The sequence below is a fragment of the Pantherophis guttatus genome, chromosome 1, assembly GCF_059756535.1.
Source record: "Pantherophis guttatus breed Tessera chromosome 1, ASM5975653v1, whole genome shotgun sequence".
NCBI classification, from domain to species: domain Eukaryota; kingdom Metazoa; phylum Chordata; class Lepidosauria; order Squamata; family Colubridae; genus Pantherophis; species Pantherophis guttatus.
The window spans coordinates 109,811,294-109,835,595 of NC_142063.1; the positions used below are offsets into that span (position 1 = coordinate 109,811,294).

The following is a 24,302-nucleotide window of genomic DNA, read 5'->3' on the forward strand; positions in this document are numbered from 1 at the left end:
AATGGAAAGATTGTATTAAAATAAAGGAAGGAGATGGTAGAAGAGCAGACCCGAACAACTAATTAGCAAATGGAAGTTAAAGAACAAGATGAATGAATAATGATTAATGATGGACAAAAGACTGTATGTTTGAATATGTTGATAAAAAATAAAAATAAAAAACTTTTTTAAAAAAAGAGAGACACAGAGAGACAGAGAGAGGGAGGGAAAGAGAGAGAGAGAGAAAAAAAAAGGAGAGAGAGACAAAAGTCAGAGAGAGGGAGGGAGGGAGGGAGGGAGGGAGGGAGGGAGAGAGAGAGAGAGAGAGAGAGAGAGAGAGAGAGAGAGAGAGAGAGAGAGAGAGAGAGACTTGTTGATTGTAAACTCCTTGGGGCTGAGAAGAATTGCTGCAAAACTGAGTTTCCGGAAGTGGACCACTAGATTCCTAAACAACTTAAAAAATAATATAATAAAAAGAAAAGTCAACCAAAAGAGCAACATGCAAATAAAAGCAAATAAAACAACCCCAGGAGCAAAACAAAGTTTAATTTGTGTGTATTGTTTAATGGACTGCTAAATTGGACATGCCCACTCAGTCACATGCCCACTTAGCCACACCCACCCAGCCAGCCCGGCCCAACAGTCTGAGGGACCGTGAATTGGCCCCCTGTTTAAAAAGTTTGAGGACCCCTGTTCAAGTACAATATATTATTTATACTATGAGTGTTGACAGATCCTATACTTTTTCTGTACTCTACCTGTTTTCCAGCAGGGGAACTTTTTCCTCCTTCTGAATTATTCTATTCAGTTTCATGAAACATGATAGTTGCCTCAGTGTATCCTAACCCTGCAGTGGTAATTGAAAGCTCCACACAAGGGATGCCAACCATAATCTCTTAATATATGAAATTTATTTATTTATTCATACAATTTTAGAAACTGCTGGACTCCAAACAATTCTGGGTGGCTTACAGTTCTCAGCATGGAAAGAAAAAACATGCTGTTTTTGCTGGGAAGCTATTCTTAATTGCATTATTTTGCAGAGAAAGTCTACAATAAAATCACAGAAAGGTGAATCCATGCATCTGGGCAGACAATGGGAAGATAATAAAATATAGAGATATCCTTTGCACAAAAAAGGGACAACAACATATAGTATAAGATTATAAATACTTGGAGGAAAAGGAAAAAAATATACTTACCTCTTGAGCACAGGTATTCAGTTTACCTGCAACTGGCAAAAACTGCCCAAGTACAGATGTTACCGAGTTGCTTGCATCTAATAAGAAAGTGCTTATTGAATGACATTTGGCACAACAATATCTTCAGTACATAACTGGGTAACATATCTAGGTAACTAAGAATGAAAATTTTTGTTACAAAAATAACAATTGATATATTTATTTCCTTTAAAAGGATATGTATCCTACTCTGATAGGCAGAAATCTAGAAATGTCCTTCCTAGTGGAGGAACAATATTCTTACAAAGTCAGATGCCAATAGCAACAAATAATGTAGGCAGAAAACTGGAAAAATTGCTCCTATCTGTGAAACAAAACTAGAGAACAGTTTGAAAGAAAATAGGGAAAGGGCAAACAATATAGATGACAATACTACAAAATAGGTCAGGCTGCTTATTGATAGCTGAAGTTCTTTAAGTGGTTGTATGTTGATTTTGTCAATGATGATGGTGTTCAAAGGGGTACTCCAGATGTTGTTATTGTCTCCATCTCCCTCTATACATTCAAGGTGTTCTTTACTATTAGCTGAAATAGTTACATTCTAAAAAAAATAGTAATATTTCTATAGAAATGGAAGATTATTTGAATGCAGAGATGACAGCTTAAATAACTTCGGGTTTAAGTAAATGCTCATGTTTTTTCCCCATAATTTCTGTGCATCATGCAAATGGGCAAGTAGCAAGTTGTATTTACTGGAGATGAGCCAGGCAATTGGATATTGTACTGAAGAAAGCATAGTTCTACTAAAGCTTATAACTATCTGAGATTGTACATATTATTTATAGTGAGTGATGAACAAGATATTTGAGAAACAATATCAGAACAGCTTTTATCTGATATAGGTTTGCCATCAAAGCAGAAAGTCTCAGAGACCAAGAAGGACCAATGGATATACATGCAAAATCTTAAAGAATTTATGAAGGAATCATGTGAGATGCTATGAAAAAAATTGAAAATCTTCTGCAACAGAAGGTTAGAACAAAGAGAGTGAAGAAAAGGCTAATCTCATGGCATAAAACAAAAGCAGAATCTTGACAAACTGTAACCCTGCATTAATTATTTTTAATATTGTACAAAGACATACTATCATTTCATTGATATAGGGATTTTTTTTTTTGGTGGAAGGATTCTGTAAAGTATGTTAAGAAGAGAGGGAAATCATAGAGAAATTATGTTTGTGTGACTTCAGAGATCATATAATTTAGATATCAAGCTTGATACCGGTGAATGAGAAATACTATGCAGGAGTGGAGGATTTTTTTGGATATTTATACAAAAAGTCAAGGGTGCTCAAGACACGAAACATATAATAAACTAGCACAATTATTTTTGAACTAGTTGCATTTATAACAGACTACAGTATCTAATATCTTGGAGATGAGTTACTGCATGGCCAATACCATAAAAACTCTCCTTTTACGACCCTGTAATCTCTGGGGTAGAGTTGGGCCGACAAGATGTAGTTGAGTGTTTACTGGCTGGATGCTCTTCCTAACATCACATGTTCACAGCAGATATTTTTTATCTTGCCCTAAGAGAAAAACATCTGCCCCTACCTAGGATTGAAGTCTCAACCTTCCAAGTGGGAAGCAAGTATGTTCATCACTAGGCCACCATGCTGCCTACTATAGTCTGTAAAACCCTGGGAATGGTAAACAGAAGTACTCAAAACTGAAAATGGTGGTCTCCAATTGCAAACTCCTGATATTTTTAACTGAACAGATAGTTACACTGATGGTATCAGTGCTGTATTGGGAGCTAGCTTTTCCCAGAGCAGGAGAGTGAAGATTCTAAGTAAGCAAGTATCATTTACATCAGAGTGTGGGAAATAGTTTTTACTCACTCTGTGAAAAATATAGAAAAAGTAAGTTTTGAATCCAAGAGAATATAAGGTTGAGAATCATCCTAGAAGGTATCAATTGCTAGTAATGGGTTCAGTTTTTGGATTTTAATAAAAAGTTCACCTATTCTAAGCCCTGCTGTGTTGAGTCCCTGAAAAGCTTTTCCATTAAGTCATGGGCAATTTTTTCGCCATTACTTATTCTTGCTTTGAAATCTTACTTGCCATATTATTATTAAGATTAAAAATGTTAAAAATCCAAGATATACTTTTGACTATATTCAGCTTTGGTTTCTTTCAAAATCAAGAATCAAAAATTATCTCATCATTTCAATCAGCAAATATTGCCTTTATTTCCATGTTATCTGCTATCTGTATTAGTATCAAGGATAGCCATTTCTCTTCTGCATCCCTTTACCATCTCCAGGAAAAAGTTTTCAGCAATCAAATTGTGAATTTCCTAAAGGATCAGACTTGGAAGTATTTGCTTTCTAACAGATGCTAGGTAATTAAAGTGACTACTTGCTATATTAGGAAGCAAGAATAAATATTACTTTGACAAGGGCTCTGGGTATAAAGTGGGGCAAAAAAGTATTTAGTCAGCCACCAATTGTGCAAGTTCTCCCACTTAAAAAGATGAGAGAGGCCTGTAATTGTCATCATAGGTAGACCTCAACTATGAGAGACAAAATGAGAAAACAAATCCAGACAATCACATTGTCTGATTTGGAAAGAATTTATTTGCAAATTATGGTGGAAAATAAGTATTTGGTCACCTACAAACAAGCAAGATTTCTGGCTCTCACAGACCTGTAACTTCTTCTTTAAGAGGGTCCTCTGTCCTCCACTCATTACCTGTATTAATGGCACCTGTTTGAACTTGTTATCAGTATAAAAGACACCTGTCCACAACCTCAAACAGTCACACTCCAAACTCCACTATGGTGAAGACCAAAGAGCTGTCGAAGGACACCAGAAACAAAATTGTAGACCTGCACCAGGCTGGGAAGACTGAATCTGCAATAGGCAAGCAGCTTGATGTGAAGAAATCAACTGTGGGAGCAATAATTAGAAAATGGAAGACATACAAGACCACTGATAATCTCCCTCGATCTGGGGCTCCACACAAGATCTCACCCCGTGGGGTCAAAATGATCACAAGAACGGTGAGCAAAAATCCCAGAACCACATGGGGGGACCTAGTGAATGACCTGCAGAGAGCTGGGACCAACGTAACAAAAGCTACCATCAGTAACACACTACGCCGCCAGGGACTCAGATCCTGCAGTGCCAGACGTGTCCCCCTGCTTAAGCCAGTACATGTCCGGGCCCGTCTGAAGTTTGCTAGAGAGCATTTGGATGGTCCAGAAGAGGATTGGGAGAATGTCATATGGTCAGATGAAACCAAAGAAGAACTGTTTGGTAGAAACATAACTCGTCGTGTTTGGAGGAGAGAGAATGCTGAGTTGCATCCAAAGAACACCATACCTATTGTGAAGCATGGGGGTGGCAACATCATGCTTTGGGGCTGTTTCTCTGCAAAGGGACCAGGACGACTGATCTGTGTACAGGAAAGAATGAATGGGGCCATGTATCGTGAGATTTTGAGTGCAAACCTCTTCAAGGGCATTGAAGATGAAATGTGGCTGGGTCTTTCAGCATGACAATGATCCCAAACACACCGCCTGGGCAATGAAGGAGTAGCTTCGTCAGAAGCATTTCAAGTCCTGGAGTGGCCTAGCCAGTCTCCAGATCTCAACCCCATAGAAAACCTTTGGAGGGAGTTGAAAGTCTGTGTTGCCCAGTGACAGCCCCAAAACATCACTGCTCTAGAGGAGATCTGCATGGAGGAATGGGCCAACATACCAGCAACAGTGTGTGCCAACCTTGTGAAGACTTACAGAAAACGTTTGACCTGTGTCATTGCCAACAAAGGATATATAACAAAGTATTGAGATGAACTTTTGATATTGACCAAATACTTATTTTCCACCATAATTTGCAAATAAATTCTTTCCAAATCAGACAATGTGATTGTCTGGATTTGTTTTCTCATTTTGTCTCTCATAGTTGAGGTCTACCTATGATGACAATTACAGGCCTCTCTCATCTTTTTAAGTAGGAGAACTTGCACAATTGGTGGCCGACTAAATACTTTTTTGCCCCACTGTATCTATGGTAGACCCATGGTCAGTGGCTTCATAATTAGTGCCCCAAATCCTCTTATGCTCAGCAACATTGCCCTGGAAACTGCCAACCTGCTGTCATGTTCCTTGGTGGCTGTTACTTTTGAGCTGATGCCAGGCTGTTTTTTAATGGATTTTTAAAAAAATCAACAGAAGATAAAAGTTAACACAAATTCATTGAAAGTAAGCAGGAAAAAAGAAATAAAAGAAAAAGCAAAAATAAAAAGATTAAAAACAGTAAAGAAAGAATAAAGAAGAAATAAACAGTAAAGAAAGAATAAAGAGGTGGCTTCTGATATTCTTCAAGGTTATAAGTAAAATATATTTAAAATTCTCTCTGTGGGTCACATCATATTACCCTTTCTTGAGCTGGTACTGGGCTTTAGAAGCAGGGAACGAAGGTTATAGCAAGGAAGAAAGGTTCAGCTACAGAAAATGAGCCAAGAGTTGGGACTACCTCTTCCATGGGGAAGATGGAGGGCAGCAATCGGAAAGATCAGATCTGATTGCTGTACTCTGTAAGGATCATATACAGCAGGGAATAGACCAATCAAGCAAGATATTGTTTTAAGTCAAAGGAAAGAAGAAAGGATAATACCAGGCAAGAAGAGATATGAAAAAAACCAAAACAAGGAAAGATCTCTCTGCTCATATAAGAGAGATTAAAAAGGAAAGCAGGATGGGTTTCTTAATTTAATCATCCTATGCTTTAAAAAAAATTATACATCAGCCCAATAATAAAACTAAACATTGATGTATTAGTTAATGAAAAATATTGTCATCCAAATGGTCAAGGTAAAATAACTGTTTTGTAGCTCTTTTTTGCAAGTAGCTGTTTCATAGTATATTTTTTTATATATAATATATTTATGTTTCATAGCATACTGTGATACTTCTCATTTTTGATTCAGTTTTTGTATTAATATATGGGAATACTTTAGTATTATAACCCTCAGGATAATGTACTAGTACCAGAGGTGAAATGTGAACTGGTTTGCTACCGGTTCGCTGGCTGTGCATGCACGGTGTGTGCACCAAACGCGCATTGCGCATTTAAAAAGCTACTGGTTTGGTTGAACCAGTAGTTAGCTACCAGTTTGGTTGAACCAGTAGTTAAAAAAAGCTACGATCTGATGATCACCTGTGCTGCATGATTTAGCTTTGCTAGAAAGTAGGATTTCCTGCTTTCTAGCGAAGCTAAACTGCGCACCACAGCTGATCCCCCCTCCCTTGCTGTTCTACTTAACTTCCCAAGCCTCCTTTTGGCACGTACTGCGTTTGGGAGATCAGCTGTGGTGCGCAGTTTAGCTTTGCTAGAAAGCAGGAAATCCTGCTTTCTAGTAAAGCTAAACCACGTGGCACAGGTAATCGTCGGATCATAGCTTTTTTTTACTACCAGTTCGTCCAAACCGGTAGTTTTTATCGCTACCAGTTCGCCTGAACCGAAGTGAACCAGAGCGAACTGGTAGCATTTCACCCCTGACTAGTAATCATGTGATGATACTCTTTGGCTATCTCAGTCTAAGATCTTTTCAATAATTAAAGAACTGATCCACCTCCTTTTCTTTTTTCTTCCTTCTTTTCTTTAAATGTAGGAGAAACTTTATGAGAAAGCTACATAGACATTTGAAGATTATTTCTGCACAATGTGCTTAAATTGGTGGTTGCAAGAAAAAGGCAAGGTCAAAAATATTCTGAAGGAACAACAACAGAATGCTCTGACTGAGAGGAGCATAAGGTATTCCCATGTTTTTCTCAGGTAAAATTTCACACGAGGGAATGATGACTTGACAGTAACAATTTGACTATTATTTCTCTTTCATGAGGGGAGAAATTTGAACTCCAATGTGAATTATAAATTGCCTAAGTGCCAAATTCAGTATAAAGAAAGTTTCCTTTTATTTTTGGTGGAAGACAGAGAATATAGCCTTGTTATGTCCATTTTCAGTACCTTCCATGTCAAATATACATCCCTGTTCTTTTGGATCTTATTAGCATAAAGGAGATAGAAAAATAATTCTCATTCATGTAGAGAAATTGCTCCCATGTGTGAGAACATGTATCATAATCAGTAAGCTGCTCGACCCCTTTTCTTTTTCAAATCAATTTCAGAATTCTGATTCCTCAGAGTCAGAAGAGTAAGAAGTGTAGGACTCATCAGGAATGTAGTTGCAGTAATAGGACTCACAAGAAGTCCTAGTTGTAGCAGTGGGGGAAATGATGTAGTGGTGAATAGTAGATAAATTGGAGTGCTTGTGTATATGTTGTCTAGGGGCGTATGCTGTGTTGGCTCTTTTGTGTCTTGAGCCCACAGAATTGGATACAGTTAAAACAACCTGAGACACATGTTATGGTGGGATATCCATAAACAGATGGGGTACCCAACTTGGGATGGCAACTGGGGGCTCAATTCAAGTTCATTAAATACTTCATGAAAAGGAAACAAATATTAGGTATAAAGGGAACTTGGCCTTGCAGAACTCAAACTTTGCAAACAATAACCAACATCCTAGCTGCAGAAACTGCACCTCTTACCAGAACTTACAGAGAGAGACAGGGAAAAGATAGAAGGTACAAATTCTCCTTACAGACTTTGGTAGAGACAAAACTCCACCCTATGCCTGGAATTAAACCAAAGAAGGTAGAGCAGTCAGAAAGGGGATTAGGCTCAAATACTTGGGCCAGTATTGTCAGAAAAATGTTAAAAGCAACAGAAACAGGAAAAGCCTTGATTAAAACAGGAGGAACCGCTTTGGAGGGAGACAGAAAGGAAAGGTAGGTTACAATGGGAAAAGAATGAAAGAGGCAAGAAGAGAAGAATTTAAGGGCTCATAGATTTATTTAAAGGGGCCCAGTCGAATCACCAGAAGGGCACAAACACCTCTACATTTTTCAGAATACATAGAGAGGAAATGGTCTCAAAGACATAAAAATCCCTAAGATGTCAGAAGTTCTAACATAAAAGCACATTTTACCATGTTTGAAAGAGTTGCTACCTCTTGTGAATGGGTCTTAATATGTTTAAGACGAAAAGCTTTGAGAGCTTATAATAGTTTTGTACCAAGAGATACAATGGATTACTCCCATATTCAAGAGATAATCCTATACAGGCATGATGTAACTCCCACAGGTTTAGAGCTACACATATGACAAATATGAAGCGATTCATGAATTGTGCACAAGATTAAAGACTTAGATAGGAAATGGTTGAAGCCAGATAAAAGGAGCAAAGAAAACTGGCAGACGTACCTTATTTTTCGGTGTGTAAGATGCACTTCCCCACCCAAAAAAGTGGGTGGAAATGTCTGTGTGTCTTATACAGCAAATGTTGCTGAAGCACCGCCCACCTGCCGGCCCCCACCTGCTGGCCTCTGCCTCCCAGCAATTTACCTCCTTACAGCAAACAGCCTGATCAACTTCAGCACAGCCTGATTTAGCACAAGCAGCTGATTGGCAGTTGGATCGGCCTCCTGGAATACCGCCTATCAGTTGTTCCAGCATGTCTCATTTTTGGCTTCTGCGCGCCCCATTTTTGGCATCCACACGTCCAGTTTTTGGCCTGTTCCAGGCGGCAGGGATAGGCAGCAGTGGTAGCAATCCCCGCTGCCTGGAACAGGCCAAAAATGGGATGCACAGAAACCGAAAATGGGGCATGTGGAGGTGGTGATAGGCGGCAGCAGCAATGGGTGGTGACGGCAGCGACAGGCAATGGTGATCCCAGCAGCCTGGAACAGCTGATAGTATTCAGGGAGGCCAATCCAATCAACAATCAGCTGCTTGTGCTAAATCAGCTTTGGAAGTCATATTAGCACCAGAAGCTTCCAAACTGCCAGCTGTGCTGAAGCTGACCAGGCTATTTGCTGTTTGCTGCAAGGAAGTAAATTGCTGGGAGGCAGAGGCAGATTCCCCCCCGTTTTCCTCCCCAAAAGCTAGGTGTGTCTTATACTTCGGAGCGTCTTATAGTCCAAAAAATATGGTAATTTTAGAACAGTTTCTACAGGTACTCTCTACTAAATTGAGGTTTTGGATGCAAAACACAACCCAGAAACAGGACAATATAATTGGATGAAGACTACATGGCAACAAAATGGTCAGAGGATGTTAGAAAAATAGAGAAGGAGAAACAATAGGAAAGCCTGTTCCAGAAAGAAGCTGAAAGGGATAAAAATGAAAGAAAGAAGCCTTTAGCTCCTGCCCAAACAAAAGGGGAGCATTGGGAAGTCAGAGCCCTGTGGTTGTTACAACTGTGGAACTTTTGTCAAAACTAAAAGCTAGAGGAAAAAGGGAATGTCTACAGTATGCAAGCATCTCTGGGGAGAAAAGTTATAATCCCAGCAAATTAATGGGGTCACTGTTAGAGGATTAGTAGATAGTGGGAGTAGATGAATGTTGGACATTCTCATTTAGTAAAAAGGCAGCATCTATGGGAAAAGATCCCCTTACAAGTATGTTTGGCACATTGAGAATGTTCCACTGGTTAAAGCCAGAGTGCCGATATGGGGAAAGGAACAAGTAATAGTGATTGGAGTTATCCTAATTTACCATGTAACCAGGGGTGGGTTCTACTTACCTTTACTACCGGTTTGTAACGGGGCCGCGCTCGCGCAATGCGCAGAAGCATTTTAATGACATCGGGGTTGGTGGGTGGAGCCTCCCGCTGGTTTTACTACCAGTTCTATAGAACTGGTGCGAACAGGGGGCAACCCACCACTGCATGTAACCTAATGATTGGAACAGATTTTTCATTTATAGAGGGATGGACTCCGAAAAAAAGGATTCACGAAGGAGGCTAAAATAGAGGGTATTCCCAGTCTAAGACAAAGACAAAGATGGAACAGAAGCAGGAAGTGAAGGAACCTGGGATTTGTCCTAACCATCCTGGTTTTGTAGGAGAAATGAGATGTCCCAGAAAGGAAAAAGCTTTATGAAAGGCCAACAAAACTAGGGGTAAACTCACAGTGACAGACATTCCTAAATGGAAAATTCACCTGGGACACTTACAAAGGAAACCAACGTTGTTGGCTAGCAGCAGAAAAGGAGAGAAACTGGGAAACAACACTCAGAGTCTAAGAAAAATCAAGGTTGCTGTACTGAATAACGGCTTCATCCCTATATGAAGGAACAAATTGAACAGATAACAGTTTGCCAAGGAATATACTGCAAGGCAATATTGGAAGTAGCCCATGAAATTCCATGGGCTGGACATATGGGTAGGAATAGGATCACATACAGAATTTTAGATTTTAGAATATTAGGCCAGGGAAGTGGCCCAGTAATGTAGATCCTGCCCTATCTTTCAATTGATAAAACCAAAAGGGGACTATGATAAAGTTCCTATAGAGAGATTGCCTTTAATCTCTACTTTTCTAAAATAGCTATGAATATTGTGTAGGCCTTTTGCCACAATGTAGTAAATGAGTATATTCTAGTTATCTGTGATTATGCAATTCAATATCCTGAGGAGGTTCCATTAAGGAATGTGATCACCAAAATAACAGCAAAGTAGCTGGTCAAAATCTTTAAGAAGGGTAGGCATACCAAATGAGATCCTTGCAGATCAAGGATCCAATTTCCAATAGTTGCTGCTGTATGTGTAGACCTGGGAATAAAAGGGGTGTATACAAGTCCTTATCCACAGGCAATTATTCTTATGGAAAGGGCGAACCAGAAATATCAAGAAATATGCAGGCCAAGACTCAAAACATTGGGATATGTGGCTGCCTTTTCTATTGTTTCCCTACAGGATAATTCCCCAGGCATTAACAAAATTTAGCTCTTTTGAGCTACTACATAGGAGAAAACCTTCAAGAATTTTAGGCATTATTAAAGGTGTGGTGTGAAAACTTAGAAGGCCCAAAGAACTTAATCAAATATATATTAATGCAGAGGAACAAGTTAAAAGCCCTAGGACACATTGCCCAGGAATATTTAGAGATTAGCCAGGGAAGGCCGGAAAGACACTATGATAAAAGTGCTGGTGGCGCAGCAGACAGTGCTGTTAAAGTAGCACCAGCTGCCTGCAATTACTGCAAGTTCAAATCTCACCAGGCTCAAGGTTGACTCAGCCTTCCATCCTTTCGAGGTAGGTAAAATGAGGACCCGGATTATGGGGGCAATAAGATGACTTTGTATAAAAAAGAACACCGCTTAAGGGGGGCCGAAAGCCCTACTAAGCAGGTATATACAAAAGTATGAAGGCTATTGCTTAACGCATTGTAAGCTGCCCTGAGTCTCCGGAGAAGGGCGGCATATAAATCGAACCGATAAATAAATAAATAAAGGCAAAGAAATTTAATATAGGAAATCAAGTGCTGTTGTTATTACTTGCTAAAGAAAGCAAACAGGTAAGGTTTCCACATAGTAAAGAGAAGAACTGGGCCAGTAAATTATGAACTTGAATTGGAAGTTACGAAAAAGAATCCACCCTGCCATCCTCCTGAGGAAATGGTGCAATAAAAGTGAATCTATAATGGCTTTGTTCTAAAAGAAAGGCATCCAAAATTGTTGAATTGAGCTTGGGAGACAATACTGCGACTATCCCATGGAAAAATCCATATTAATTTAGACCTAGGGGACCATCAAAAGAAAGAGATAGAAAAAATGTTGGGATTGTAAACATATGTTTACCATATAACCGATGTAACTACCCTAGTAGAGCATAGAATAGAAATGGGGAAACCGGACTGATTAGACAATGTCAATTTCTGAGCAGGATTCCTGAGCAGTTAAAAGCTGTGTTACAAAATAAAGTAGAAAAGATGCTCCAGATGGACATTATAGAACCATCTCAAAGTGTCTGGCCTCTCCAATTTTATTGGTCCCAAAACCAAATGTAGACATATGATTATGTGTAGACTTCAGAAAAATAACAGTAAAAAACACTCAGACTTTTTTTACAAGTTTAATGAGTTAGATGCAAAATGTCATAGCTTCAATATTCTATGTTACATACTTGGGAAGTACTCTAGGAAAATCTGAATTGAAAAGCGAGAGTATCATTGCTACTGTACTTAGCAACATAGATATTTAGCTTTATGAATCAGTAACGTAATTTGGTATAAGTTAACCCCCTATATATTGCTACAATAGAAAAAATTAATAAGTTTTTTTTCCTATAAGGCTACGTTATTGTATTTCCTAACAGGTTTGCACAAACACATTTCCCGACATATGCATATTTGTAATAAATTGCATGGAAAAAAGCCCTGGTTTATAGAATGTTTTGCTACTATTTCTTTTTATTGTGCTCCCTAAGGTCCACTACTTGGATTTACCTCACCATTATTTTACATAACTGCTGTAGCAAGCTACCACATTGAGCGAGGCTAATCTACCTAGAGTTGTTAAGGATGTTTTCTTATTTGTTTGACTGTTTATTATTTAATTTACATGCTGCCCATTTCATAGCAACTCTGTGCGGCTCACAATAGAATAAAAAGGTAATTACAAGATTATTAAAATTAAAAGGATTGAATAAGAAACTAAAAACCAAGATGGGTGACATGGGGGTGGATATCATCCTTGTCAACCCCAACAGGCACCCCCAATATAGCAATCAGGGTCCCATGCCAGCTGGCAGAGCCAGGTTTTCAGATCTAATAAATCAATACTCATTTACTGAGTTATTGACATATATTATATAATGTTTTAAAATTAAGCAACAATATATATACTTTCAAGTAGTTTTATAGTGGAGGTGTGTAAAGAAAAACTTTAAATGTGTATGTTCAATAGGTTCTTACTAGTTATCTTAACAATATTTTCTGAAAAATCCCAAAATGCTTTATTCTTGTTTGCCTTTGTACTGTTCAAAAAGAACAGTACAAGATATAGGTTATTAATATATAAGATGTTTTTCATTGTTGATAAAAGAGTGACATCAAGTGGATAGTTTGTGCATAAATAGTTAGGTTTTTTAAGTTTTCCCCTTTCATAATAAATAAATACATATTTTTATTAACTCAATTGAGAAACTTTCTCTTCTCCTACATTGTTACTTCTATTATGGTAACACTGCATTTTCTTGAAATTGAAATTGTTATAATTTGGAAAAAGTAATGGTTTTCTCAGTTTTGTTGCCCTATGAAAATTGTTGTAAATATACAGGCAGGACCAGTATACAATGATACAATGTATATAGCAAAATGTAATAGAATAAATCTAAATAGGAGCATGCATTCTGTGGTCCTTTAAATCAGAGACTAATGAGGGATGATGGAATTTTTTGGTGAAAAATATCACAGATTCTTAATCATTGATAAGCCAAGAAAGGATAAAGTTTTTAAAACTGGCCAATGCACTTTAATTTTTTTTGGAAGGAATAGATCTTCAATGGGTAGGTAGGTAGATAGGTCAATTATATAAAGTGGACATGATTACACCATGCACAGGGATGGATTTCTGTCCCTCCATATTATTACAGCTTGAAGAGATTGTACTATAATGTTCAACTTATAAATATATCATTAGAGCTTCATATCAACATTTAAGAAGTACCAACATAGTTAATAATTTGAATATCAGAAACAATATATCTATTATAGATACTTACTCTGTTCTTGATACTGGGGAACCAAATGAATAGCTTTCAATTCTCTTGTCTCAGTATTGTTTACACAAAGTATATGAGTGCCATTTTTCAACTGACATATTATCTAAAATGCATAACCAATTATTAGTTTGCTACAATTTTCATTCTATGTGTGGCAGAAGTACTGTATTTATATAAAAAAAGGACTCATTAGAATCTTTACTTAAAACCAGCTTATTAATTTCTGGTATTAACACTGAATACTTGTGTAGTTTTGGAAGCATACACGAAGATGTCCATACTTATACTTAAACAATGCTCAATCCTTTACATTTCTGTTTATTGCACAATACTGCAATCTTATGTACATTTATCAGGGAGTAGGTCTTATTAAACTGAAAGGGTATTATTACTTCTAAATTATAGATTTTAAGACTGAGCTCTAATCTTTTGCATTAAATAATGAAAAAGAAGTCTGAGTGCTTGCAGGCACATGAGAAGGAAAACCACATCCTCTCCATGCCTGCTAGTGGCTTGTACCTCCAATCTACTTTGTTCTACCAGTTGTGACTTTCACGTGGATAAGGATTGTCTATTTATATTATAGCAATAGCAATAGCACTTAGATTTATACACCGCTTCACAGTGCTTTACAGCCCTCTCTAAGTGGTTTATAGAGTCAGCATATTGAACCCAACAACCTGGGTCCTCATTTTACTGACCTCAGAAGGATGGAAGGATTATAAAAGCAGTATCAAGCTTTTTAAATTATTGTGCCATTTGGATAGCAATGTTAACCATAAAAAAATCTAACAAATATATAGATGACTCAACATTTTTAAATAAAAACATGCAAAATTCTCTAATGCAGATGTATATATTGTTATTATGAAGAGGTTATATTTACCACTTGAGGAGTAGAGTAATTTCTCTGTGAATAAGTGGGTTCCTCCACAGCATTTTGTGCAGCTGCCAGATTGTGGCCTGCCTCAGCACCATTTGAACTGTGAAAAACACCTTCCTCGGTATTATTTACTACAAGGCTTACAGCCGTCTCTTTGATCTCATTCTAAAATACAAGCAATTTCATATTTGAAATAGGACACATTATATTAGAATATTAAGAATAAAATCTAATAATTTAAACAGAATATGCTGACATTGATATGTAAATAAGAATTTCAAATTGCCACTGTTCTTAATTGTTATTAAAATATTTTTATAAGGAACATTTTCATTTTCTTTTAACAAGAATATCAAAGAAAATATGGCAGAATTTTTTTTTTGCAACTTCTCCAGGGAAATGCCTGCTTTATGAGCTGTGGCCATTTGGTTTTTAAGGGTTTCATCAAAGACCCCTACATAGTTAGTATTTGTAAGGCAAGGCATTTTTATGTTATTTATTTTTTATTTAATCTATATTCTGAATGTTTGTTTTTAACAATCCTAAAGCAGATTCTATTAGGATATCAGACTTTGTCTTTTTGTTTAAAATATTTGTATTCTTTTCCATTACCAATCCCCCCCCCACCCTTGGAATAAAAATGATGAGCAATACAGTACATAAATGACTAATATGTATAATAAATAATCTGAAAACTTAATTCAGGGCATATGTAGATATGGTACATAGAAGCAAAGTTCAGTTTCAGAAGGCCTTCAAATGGGTGATTCTGCTTAATTCATAAAGTTCTATTAGATGTTGCGATAAATGTCAAATTAATACTTACAAATGTATCATAAACAGGATCTGCATCTTGAGGTGAAATACATATACCATTGCAAGATTCTACTGCACAAAACAAATGTGAAAAATTATAAGGACAAATTATACTATGTATAAACCACTGAACTCAAAAAGCAAAATAACTTTGGAAATATCTGAGATTAATTCACCAAAATACCTCGAATATGAAAGATTTCTCCCTATGGAAGGTTCACCTGAATCTTAATCCCATTTTAAATAGGAAGATTTTTTCCATTTGCAGGAGGAATATCCTTGTTGCAATATAATTTATTCAGGTACAGAAGAACTGATATTATAAAATCACTTACCATCAGAACAGCCTGATAAGGTTTGTGACACTGTAGAATTATTAACAATCCCTTTGATTTGGTCACAAGAAATAGTGCTATTTGCATTTGAAGGAGTTAATAAAGGTCTCAATACCTAGGAAACAAAGTAGGCATACTTAAAAATAGTTTTAATAGCTAAAAACTATTATTTACATTGTAAAAGTAAGCCTTTATGATTATCTAATATTGAGTTTTCTTTAGCAAAAAATATTTGTAGAACCCCATAAATTGTAGAACCTTCTATTTTCTGTTCCACTCTTTTGCAGTTATATTGCATAATCCATTGTTATAGAGACTATTCCAGATCCTCCAGAATAGATTTCTGAAGGGAGTGAGAAGTTTAATATTGTTGGCTATATTAGCAATAATCTGAGGTCCTGATATAACCTTTCAGTAACATACTCTTTTGAAACACGAAAACAGGAAAGTGGAGGGATTCTATTAAACTATCATAAGACTTTGCACAAATCTCAATACTTCCTGAATTTAGGATAAGAAGACAGCTCCTTTTATGGATTAGCCCAAAAATTACAGAACAGGAAGTAGTGGGAAAAATACTTTTTCTGCTTTTTTTTCAGTGAAGCAAACTTGCTGTGTTTGCATACATGCATAAACAAAAGAGAACAGCTTCCAGATCAGTTTCAGAAGCTTGGAAAGAGATGCCCTTGATCAAAGAATTTTTAAAAAGTGCTTTGTTTCTATGTGTTCTTAATAGCCTGTTTCAGTCAATTTGGATAGCCAGTCCTATAAATTATCAGTTCTTGCAATGGAAATGTTGCACAAGAGTAGAGATTGGAATGCTCTAATTAGGTAAAGATGCACCAAAGCTTTTGTAACTTTAGATATCTGGATTTGAATAATTGAATAATCCAGATTCAAAGGCAACATACTATCATACTATCAATAAAGAACAAAAATATCATCTTGCCCTGGTTATGATATTCAACATATATTTTGTTGATCACTATATGATGCCCAATATATTTTTATAAAATTAACACTTTTTCTCCCTCAAATTATCAGGATTTAAATTATAAAATATTATTTTAGGGCTAAATTATATAATTCTACATCCTGTATATTAAAAAAACAAGTTGTTCCATTTGGTAACCTAATAGCTTTTAGTTATATAAAATATTTAAAATTTAAAATATTTTGAAGTACTTAATTTGAATTCAAAGCAGATATTTTGCACTCAAAATGCTCAACTCCTCATAAAAGTTCAAAATAGTTGTTCTGAATTTGAGATAGAACACTCTTGAGTCCAAATCATTTTGAATTTAAAATGTTTTATACACCTCCAACAGATTCTTTCCCCATTTTCAGCTTCTATCTCCAAATCTATTCTAATGAAACATCCTCAGAGGCAAAGAGAAACTTGTGTTGCATAGCTGCATGTGATAATATAAGTCATCAGTCTTAAAATTGTTTCAGATTTAATCAGCAGTACTCAATAATGTAGTTTATTAGTTCCAATTTAATATAATTAAATATAATAAAGTGTGATAAATATAATAGCTATGATTTTTCTAAATTGTAAATAGAAGCACAATCTTACTGGTGTAATTTCTGTATTTGTACTGATTGTTCCATCAGGAGTATTGGTGCCAAGAGATAGTACAGCATTTCTATCTTGTGTCATTAATGAAGAAAATTGAACACTGTATGAATGTAGTTGCAATTCTGGTAAATATGCACATCTTGCTGCTTCTGAAGGAGCCTCTTCAGATACTTTTTCATATTTTCCAAGGTCTTCATCACAATGATCTTGTGTAGATGATTGCATTTTTACTTCTAGCACTGCAGTTTCATTTTCTCTGTTAAGCGTATGTTTCAAATGATCAACTGCAGTTTCACCTGTGCAATTTAAACAAGTATCTTGACTACAAAGAGCTCCCTTTTCAACTGGTTTATTTAGTAAATCAATCTTAAGATTATGGTTTTCAGAGCTAACTGCAAATCCTTTATCTGTCCTGGAAATTCCAGCAAGAATTAGATGATTTTCCGTAGGTACAGTTAAAATTTCAGACTGGCTATGTTTCATCTCAATGGAAACACGTCCTACAGCAGTTTTCCTCTTGGTAAATGTATCAGCTTCAAAATAAGAAAAAAAGTAATATAAAGCTCTCATCATAAATTTAAATACTCTTCTCCATATATAGTCAGACAGTATAATAAATATTAAGTTATACTCTATACATTAAATATATTCATTATATTATATATTAAATCATCGGATTAGAAAGCAGAAAACTGTGAGTTCTAGTTGTGCTTTAGCCATGAAAGCCAGCTGGATGACTTTGGGTCAATCACTCTCAATCCAACTCACCTCATAGGATAGTTGCTGTGGAGACAATTGGAGGAGGAAAGTGTGTTAGATATGTTCACGGTCTCGAGTTATTTGTAAAATATTATGAGGTGGGATACATATAAAATAAATAAATATAAATAAATCATATTCTAAGTAGATGGCAATACTTATTTTGTAAATTGATTATATATGAAATTCTATGCTTATTTAATTAGTGTTACATATTTGCATTTTAAATGCATTAATATGAGAAAAATCACATTGCAATTTTTTTCTATACATCTGAAATACTAAAATGTTTTTGTTACAAAATAAGAATAATCTGTATTAGACACAGGTGAAGGTTTTATTCTATCATACCTGATATCTCTGTTTCTATGAAAATATACACCTCTGCCAATATAAATATAATCCTGTACTTTGGAAATGTTAGTATGTTGCTTATCTATAAACTACTAGAACTCTCATTATCATGACTTTTAATTGGGTGAAGTGGTGCATAATAGAGCAACAATTTTTGAACCAAGGTACATCAAATGGGTTAATTTACAAAATGTGCCCAAATCCAAGATTCCTAAAGGAATGAAAGATGGAAACATTGTGTGGTCATGTGATCTTCATTTTCAGTGTCCTATGACAGCTACCAAATCAATCTCACAATCCCTTGCTCCCCTCTTGCTCCAACAACAGCAGGCGTTTAACTGCCTGCTGGGAAGGGAAGGGGAAAATTTCTGATGCTTCCTGTTAGATTCCCACAAGGAACTCAATGGGGAAGCCAGCAGGAAGTTGGAAGCTACTCCTGGTCCTACTGCTTTTTTGCACAGCCTTGGTAATTCTGTTTCTCTATTTAGGTAAGGAAATATCTCTGAAACAATGACTAAATGGGGGTACTGGTTTTGTAGTTACATTTATAAAATGAGCATATTTATTTTCATATTCTGGTCATAGTCAGTTTAGAATTAAAGTACAAACAATCATGGTTTCATAGTAGGTGGCAATTTGTTAAAGCTCACCAATGAAATATGATTAATATCAGAATGAAACAATCTAAAAGGTGAATTCCGATTTCAATTTGTGATTTTTAAATTACAATTTATTAATTTATATTCCTCAAGGTATACTGAATTATCTTTGTACATGCTAACTGCTTCAAGGATATTATAGACTTTATACTGCAAATCATACGATTCTCTCACTGAAAGAATAGCTGAAGAAATTATTAGGAGTATGCTTTGATATCTAAAATAACTTTATATCTTAAAAGAAAATCTAACACAGAAATTTAATTCAAATTGGATAGCATTCATAGATTTCAATTTAACACATGGATTGGCTGTATATTCAAAGATTATATTCCTCTATGCTTAGAGTCTACATGTTTTTATTGAACTTCCAAATAAGAACAGATTTTGGCAATTCAGATAGTATTTATTATAGTTTATAAACTCACTTGGTGAATTAGTGTTTTGAATATGACTACTGATATTCCTGATTTTCTCAGTAAATACAACTTATATTATGAAGTACAATTTCAAAGCAAACCAGACTGTAATGCATATCAGTAGATTCACTTATATGAATATGAATACTGAATATTATACTGAATATGAAAATCAGCAAGAAGCTAATATAAATCACATTACAACAAAAAATATAGTTGACTGATATTCAAGAATATTTTTTATTTCAGCCTTTCAAAATTTTCAAAGCATTACATCCTCAACTTTACAACACTATTTTATCTGGGTAATTTTTTGCTTTACAATTCCCCTACAGTATTCTACATGAACAGAAACCGTACATCAAGAGGGGGTGGGGGCAGTGGTGGGATTCAATTTTTTTAACAACAGGTTCTGTGGGTGTGGCTTAGTTGGGGGGTGTGGCTTGGCAATCATGTGACTGGGTGGGTGTGGCTAGCTGGTCACGTGACTGTGTAGGCGTGGGTAGCTCGTCATGTGACCGAGTGGGCGTGGCTATGTGCATATGGACTACTCAGAGGGCTGAAAAAAGTGATTTCTGACAGGTCCTCGCACTTTTGACTGGTCTTCGCACTTATGACTGGTCATCATTTATGCCCATTGTAGCATTCTTAACAACCATGTCACTCATTTCACAACTGCTTCTCTTCACCATGGTGACAAGATAGGGCAAAAACGTAAAATGTGAGGACAGTCATAAGTTCGAGGACTGGTCAAAAGTGCGAGGACCAGTCAAAAATCACTTTTTTCAGCCCTCTGAGTAGTCCATATGCACAAAAGGACTACCCAGAGGGCTGAAAAAAGTGATTTCTGACAGGTCCTTGCACTTTTGACCGGTCTTCGCACTTATGACTGGTCATCATTTATGCCCATTGTAGCATTCTTAACAACCATGTCACTCATTTCACAACTGCTTCTCTTCACCATGGTGACAAGATAAGGCAAAAACGTAAAATGTGAGGACAGTCGTAAGTTCGAGGACTGGTCAAAAGTGCGAGGACCAGTCAGAAATAACTTTTTCAGCCCTCTGAGTAGTCCATACGCATAAAAGGATACAGCAATAGAGAGGGATGAAGGAAGGGAAGAGAAATTAGAGTAGGAAGGAGGGTAAGAGAGGGAGGAAGAGAGAGGAGAAGGAGAAAGGAAGAGGAAGTAGGGAGGAGAAGAGGGGGAGGAAGAGAAAGTAAGAAGGAAAGAAAAGAGAGAGGTGGTAGGTTTGAGGAGAAAGATTGCTGTACAATAAAAAAGATGAAAGGGAAGAAAGCCAACCCCAAACAAATATAAAGATATTAAGATAAGAATGAATTGTTAAACTTTAAAGAATAAAAGAGAACAAATATGAATAAATAACAATAATTAGAAACACACATACAAACATACAATGTATTTTCTTTGAACAGAGTATTTGGCCGGTTCACAAATTTAAACAGTGTTTAGTCATTTCAATTAAATTTACAATTTCTATATTTCCTTTTTGCCATATTTATTCCTCATCTATTTTTTAAAAAACCAATATTACCCTTCATCCTCATCTCTAATCTTAATCAAATTCAATTTTTCCCTTCTATTCTATATTATACCCCTTCCCATTGTCATCTATTTTTATATCCATCCTCACATTGGTTAATTATGTAATATTAGTTGTTTAATATAAATTCAACATTTTAATATAAATCAGTTATATAACTACCTTTTTTGTATATTAATCAATATGAACATGAATATTCCAATTATTTCCATGCAATCCAATTTCTTACAAATCAATTAATTATATTTACCAATAATAATAAACCAAATAATTTCCCCCATATATTCCTCCAAACCACAACTTAACCATTTCTGCTTTCAGAAATATACAATTAATAGTATCTCAATTATTACAATTCCCTAGTTAAATAGAGCTTTTTTTCTTTTGTGTTTTAAAATCCTGAACTCTCCTCTTTTTCCCTAAATTTCCCATTGTTTGCACCTACCTTTTTTGGTGAGGAAAAAGAAAAGAATTCTGCCTGACTAATTTTCCAACCTTGCAGCAACAGCAAAGCAGTTTCAGTTTCGTGTTTCAGCAGAACTAAGGGGAAAAAAATCTGCTCCAGGACTCTTTGCAAGGAAGCAGAAGAGCCCTGAGCAAAACAGCTGAGACAAATCAGCTGAGAGCCGGGAGGCCAATTAGCCTATGCTGAAGCTCCGTGGGCCAATAAAATTACAAAAAAAACACCAAACCGTTTGTTAAATTGCTGGCTCCCCCGCCCCTCGCCCACCACTATTTATTGGCAATAAATAGTGGTGCGGAGGGGCGGGGCAAGCCAGCAATTTAACAAACGGTTCGGCTGCACCACTGGCTCTAGGGTGGCCCTTTGAAGCCCCGCGGCAAGAATTTGAAGTTTTTTTTCCTCTAGCCATCAGCTGGGACTCCGGAGGCAGCAATAGATGGGGAGTGGGCGGGGTAAGCGAACAGCCAGCGATCCAACAGAGCAGAGAGTGAGGGTGAGTGAAGGCGTGGAAGCTGCTTTCTCCATCCTGCTCTCTTGCGTCCGGAGCCGGTGGGAAACCACGTGGCAGCCCACGTGGGTCCCAGGCAGCGGAACTCAGGCTAGGGAAGGGGTGGGCAATTGTGGCTCTTTTACAACCTGTGGCCTTCAACTCCCAGAATTCCTGAGACAGCCAAGCTGTTTCTGGAAGCTGAAGTCCACAGGTCGTAAAAGAGCCACAATTGCCTACCCCTGGCTACAGTAGGCTGGCGCCGCGTGGGTGGGAGGCGAGGGGCGGGCGAGCCAGCAATTTAACAAACGGTTCGGGGGCCAATAAATTACAAAAAAACACTGAACCGTTTGTTAAATTGCTGGCTTGCCCGCCCCATTTATTGGGAATAAATAGTAGTGCAGAGGGGTGGGGCAAGGGGCGGGGCGAGCCAGCAATTTAACAAAGGGTGCGGCTGAACCCCCTAGAACCCCCAGAATCCCACCACTGGGTGGGGGGGAATTACTTTGTATAATATTAACTTCATTTATTGTAGATTATTTAATACATGTAGTCCTCGACTTACAACACTTCATTTAGTGACCATTCAAAGTTACAACATCACTGAAAAAAGTGAGCTAAGACCATTTTTCATACTTGGAATCATTGTAGCACCCCCAAATTCAGATGTTTGGCTACTAACTCATTTATGGCCATTGCAGTGCCCAGGGGTCATGTGATCATATTTTGCGACCTTCTGACAAGCAAAGTCAATGGGGAAACCAGTTTCACTTAACAACCGTGTTACTAATTTACCAACTGTATTGATTCACTTAACAACTGTGGCAAAAAAGTCATAAAATGGGGCAAAGTCACTTAAGAAACGTTTCACTTAACAAGAGAAATTTTGGGCTCAATTGTGGTCGTAAACTGAGGACTACCTGTATATAATACTATCAAATTCCACAGGAACTCATGGTAGTGCACATTACAAACTAAAATAATTGTAAAATACAATAATATAAATTGCAATGTTTCTTTAAAATGATAATTTTAGTTATAAGAGATGTACCAATGAAGATATTAAATATTCTTTGAACAGCTCAGATTTTAAATAAGTTTTTTCTAAGGTGTGGAGTGATGGATCTGAGTTTCTGGTGGAAGACTCTTCTTTAGGGTAGGTTCCAAGGCTGATAAACCAATGATATGAAGATGAAGGTGAATAGATACAATATATTGATGTTGTGAAACAATTATACACACCTACAGAAGTAAATCAAAGAGGAATCTAGGTCTATATATACAGTTCTTCAGGAATGCTTTTTTTTGCACTGTGCATGATGGAAATAATTACTGTTATACATACAGTTGTTGGCTCTTTTGTTTACATTTCACACTTATAGACACTTCTGAAAATAATGAATAGTTGTGTGATCGAAAATGGGCTGCCTCACACTTTACAATGCCGCCTGTACTGAAAGGACTTGCGGGAACGTCAGGGTTTAATAAGCGTGCATTATCTTTATCCCGTAAGTTCCAGCTGCTGGGTAGACTAATACGCGTTACCTCAAGAAAAGGGCTACAGATCTGATCTGATTCCCCCACCCAAAAAAATGTTTCTCCAATCTGTCGGGATGGGGGAGAGATGTGCGTGCGCATCTCACACGAGGCGAACAAGTCTTGACTGTACGTACAGTACAGTCTCTCCCGCTCACCTTCCCCCTCGGCAGATTCCCGCCTTTTCTCTTCCATCAAGCTGACGAGCGCCTGCTCTAATTTGCGGAGGAAGAGCCGTTGGGCGGGGAGGGGGAGCAGAGCAGCGGGTGTCTCGAGCTGAGGCGGAGCCTGGAGGGCACGCGCTGGTTCCGGGTCAGATGACCTCGTCTCTGAGAGTACAAACTCCCGCCACCGCCACCCTACCCCGAGCGCTTCGCCGGTGGCTGGGCGCGCGCGCTCTGCAGGGCAGCAGTGGCTTTTGGAAATGCATGGTCTTGTTGTTCTGTACGGTTCGGTTCCGGACTCGTGCTCATGCTCTCACGAGAAGGTATTTAAATAATGGGTGAAGTCGTTTCGACCTTTTCACTTTGCGAAGAGAAAACGGAGGGGAAGACGAAGTTCTGCTTTTCTGAGCAAAAGACAAAAAACATTCTCTCCGACGGGGATAATAGGTAAAATGGGCTGCTGGGCACATGAGCCCTACACCC

At 37.2% G+C, this 24,302-nt stretch overlaps 1 protein-coding gene across 8 annotated transcripts in view; it reads right to left on the reverse strand.

Annotated features, from left to right (window-relative positions):
- Positions 1-23,953, reverse strand: part of TESMIN (testis expressed metallothionein like protein) — a 40,446-nt gene extending 16,493 nt beyond the window's left edge. For 2 of the 8 annotated variants that reach the window (XM_087881143.1, XM_087881139.1), the window contains exons 1-7: positions 23,814-23,939; positions 17,411-17,946; positions 15,832-15,946; positions 15,507-15,568; positions 14,684-14,845; positions 13,798-13,900; positions 1,182-1,258 (exon numbers count right to left, since the gene is read on the reverse strand). In XM_087881143.1, coding sequence (XP_087737269.1) covers positions 1,182-1,258; positions 13,798-13,900; positions 14,684-14,845; positions 15,507-15,568; positions 15,832-15,946; positions 17,411-17,946; positions 23,814-23,850 — 1,092 coding nt within the window. In that variant the 5' untranslated portion in view covers positions 23,851-23,939. Of the gene's footprint in view, positions 1-1,181; positions 1,259-13,797; positions 13,901-14,683; positions 14,846-15,506; positions 15,569-15,831; positions 15,947-17,410; positions 17,947-23,361 lie in introns of all 8 variants that reach the window. The other 6 variants (XM_087881145.1, XM_087881148.1, XM_034416736.3 and 3 more) reach the window with 5 other exon arrangements.
- Between the last annotated feature and the right edge of the window lie 349 nt (positions 23,954-24,302).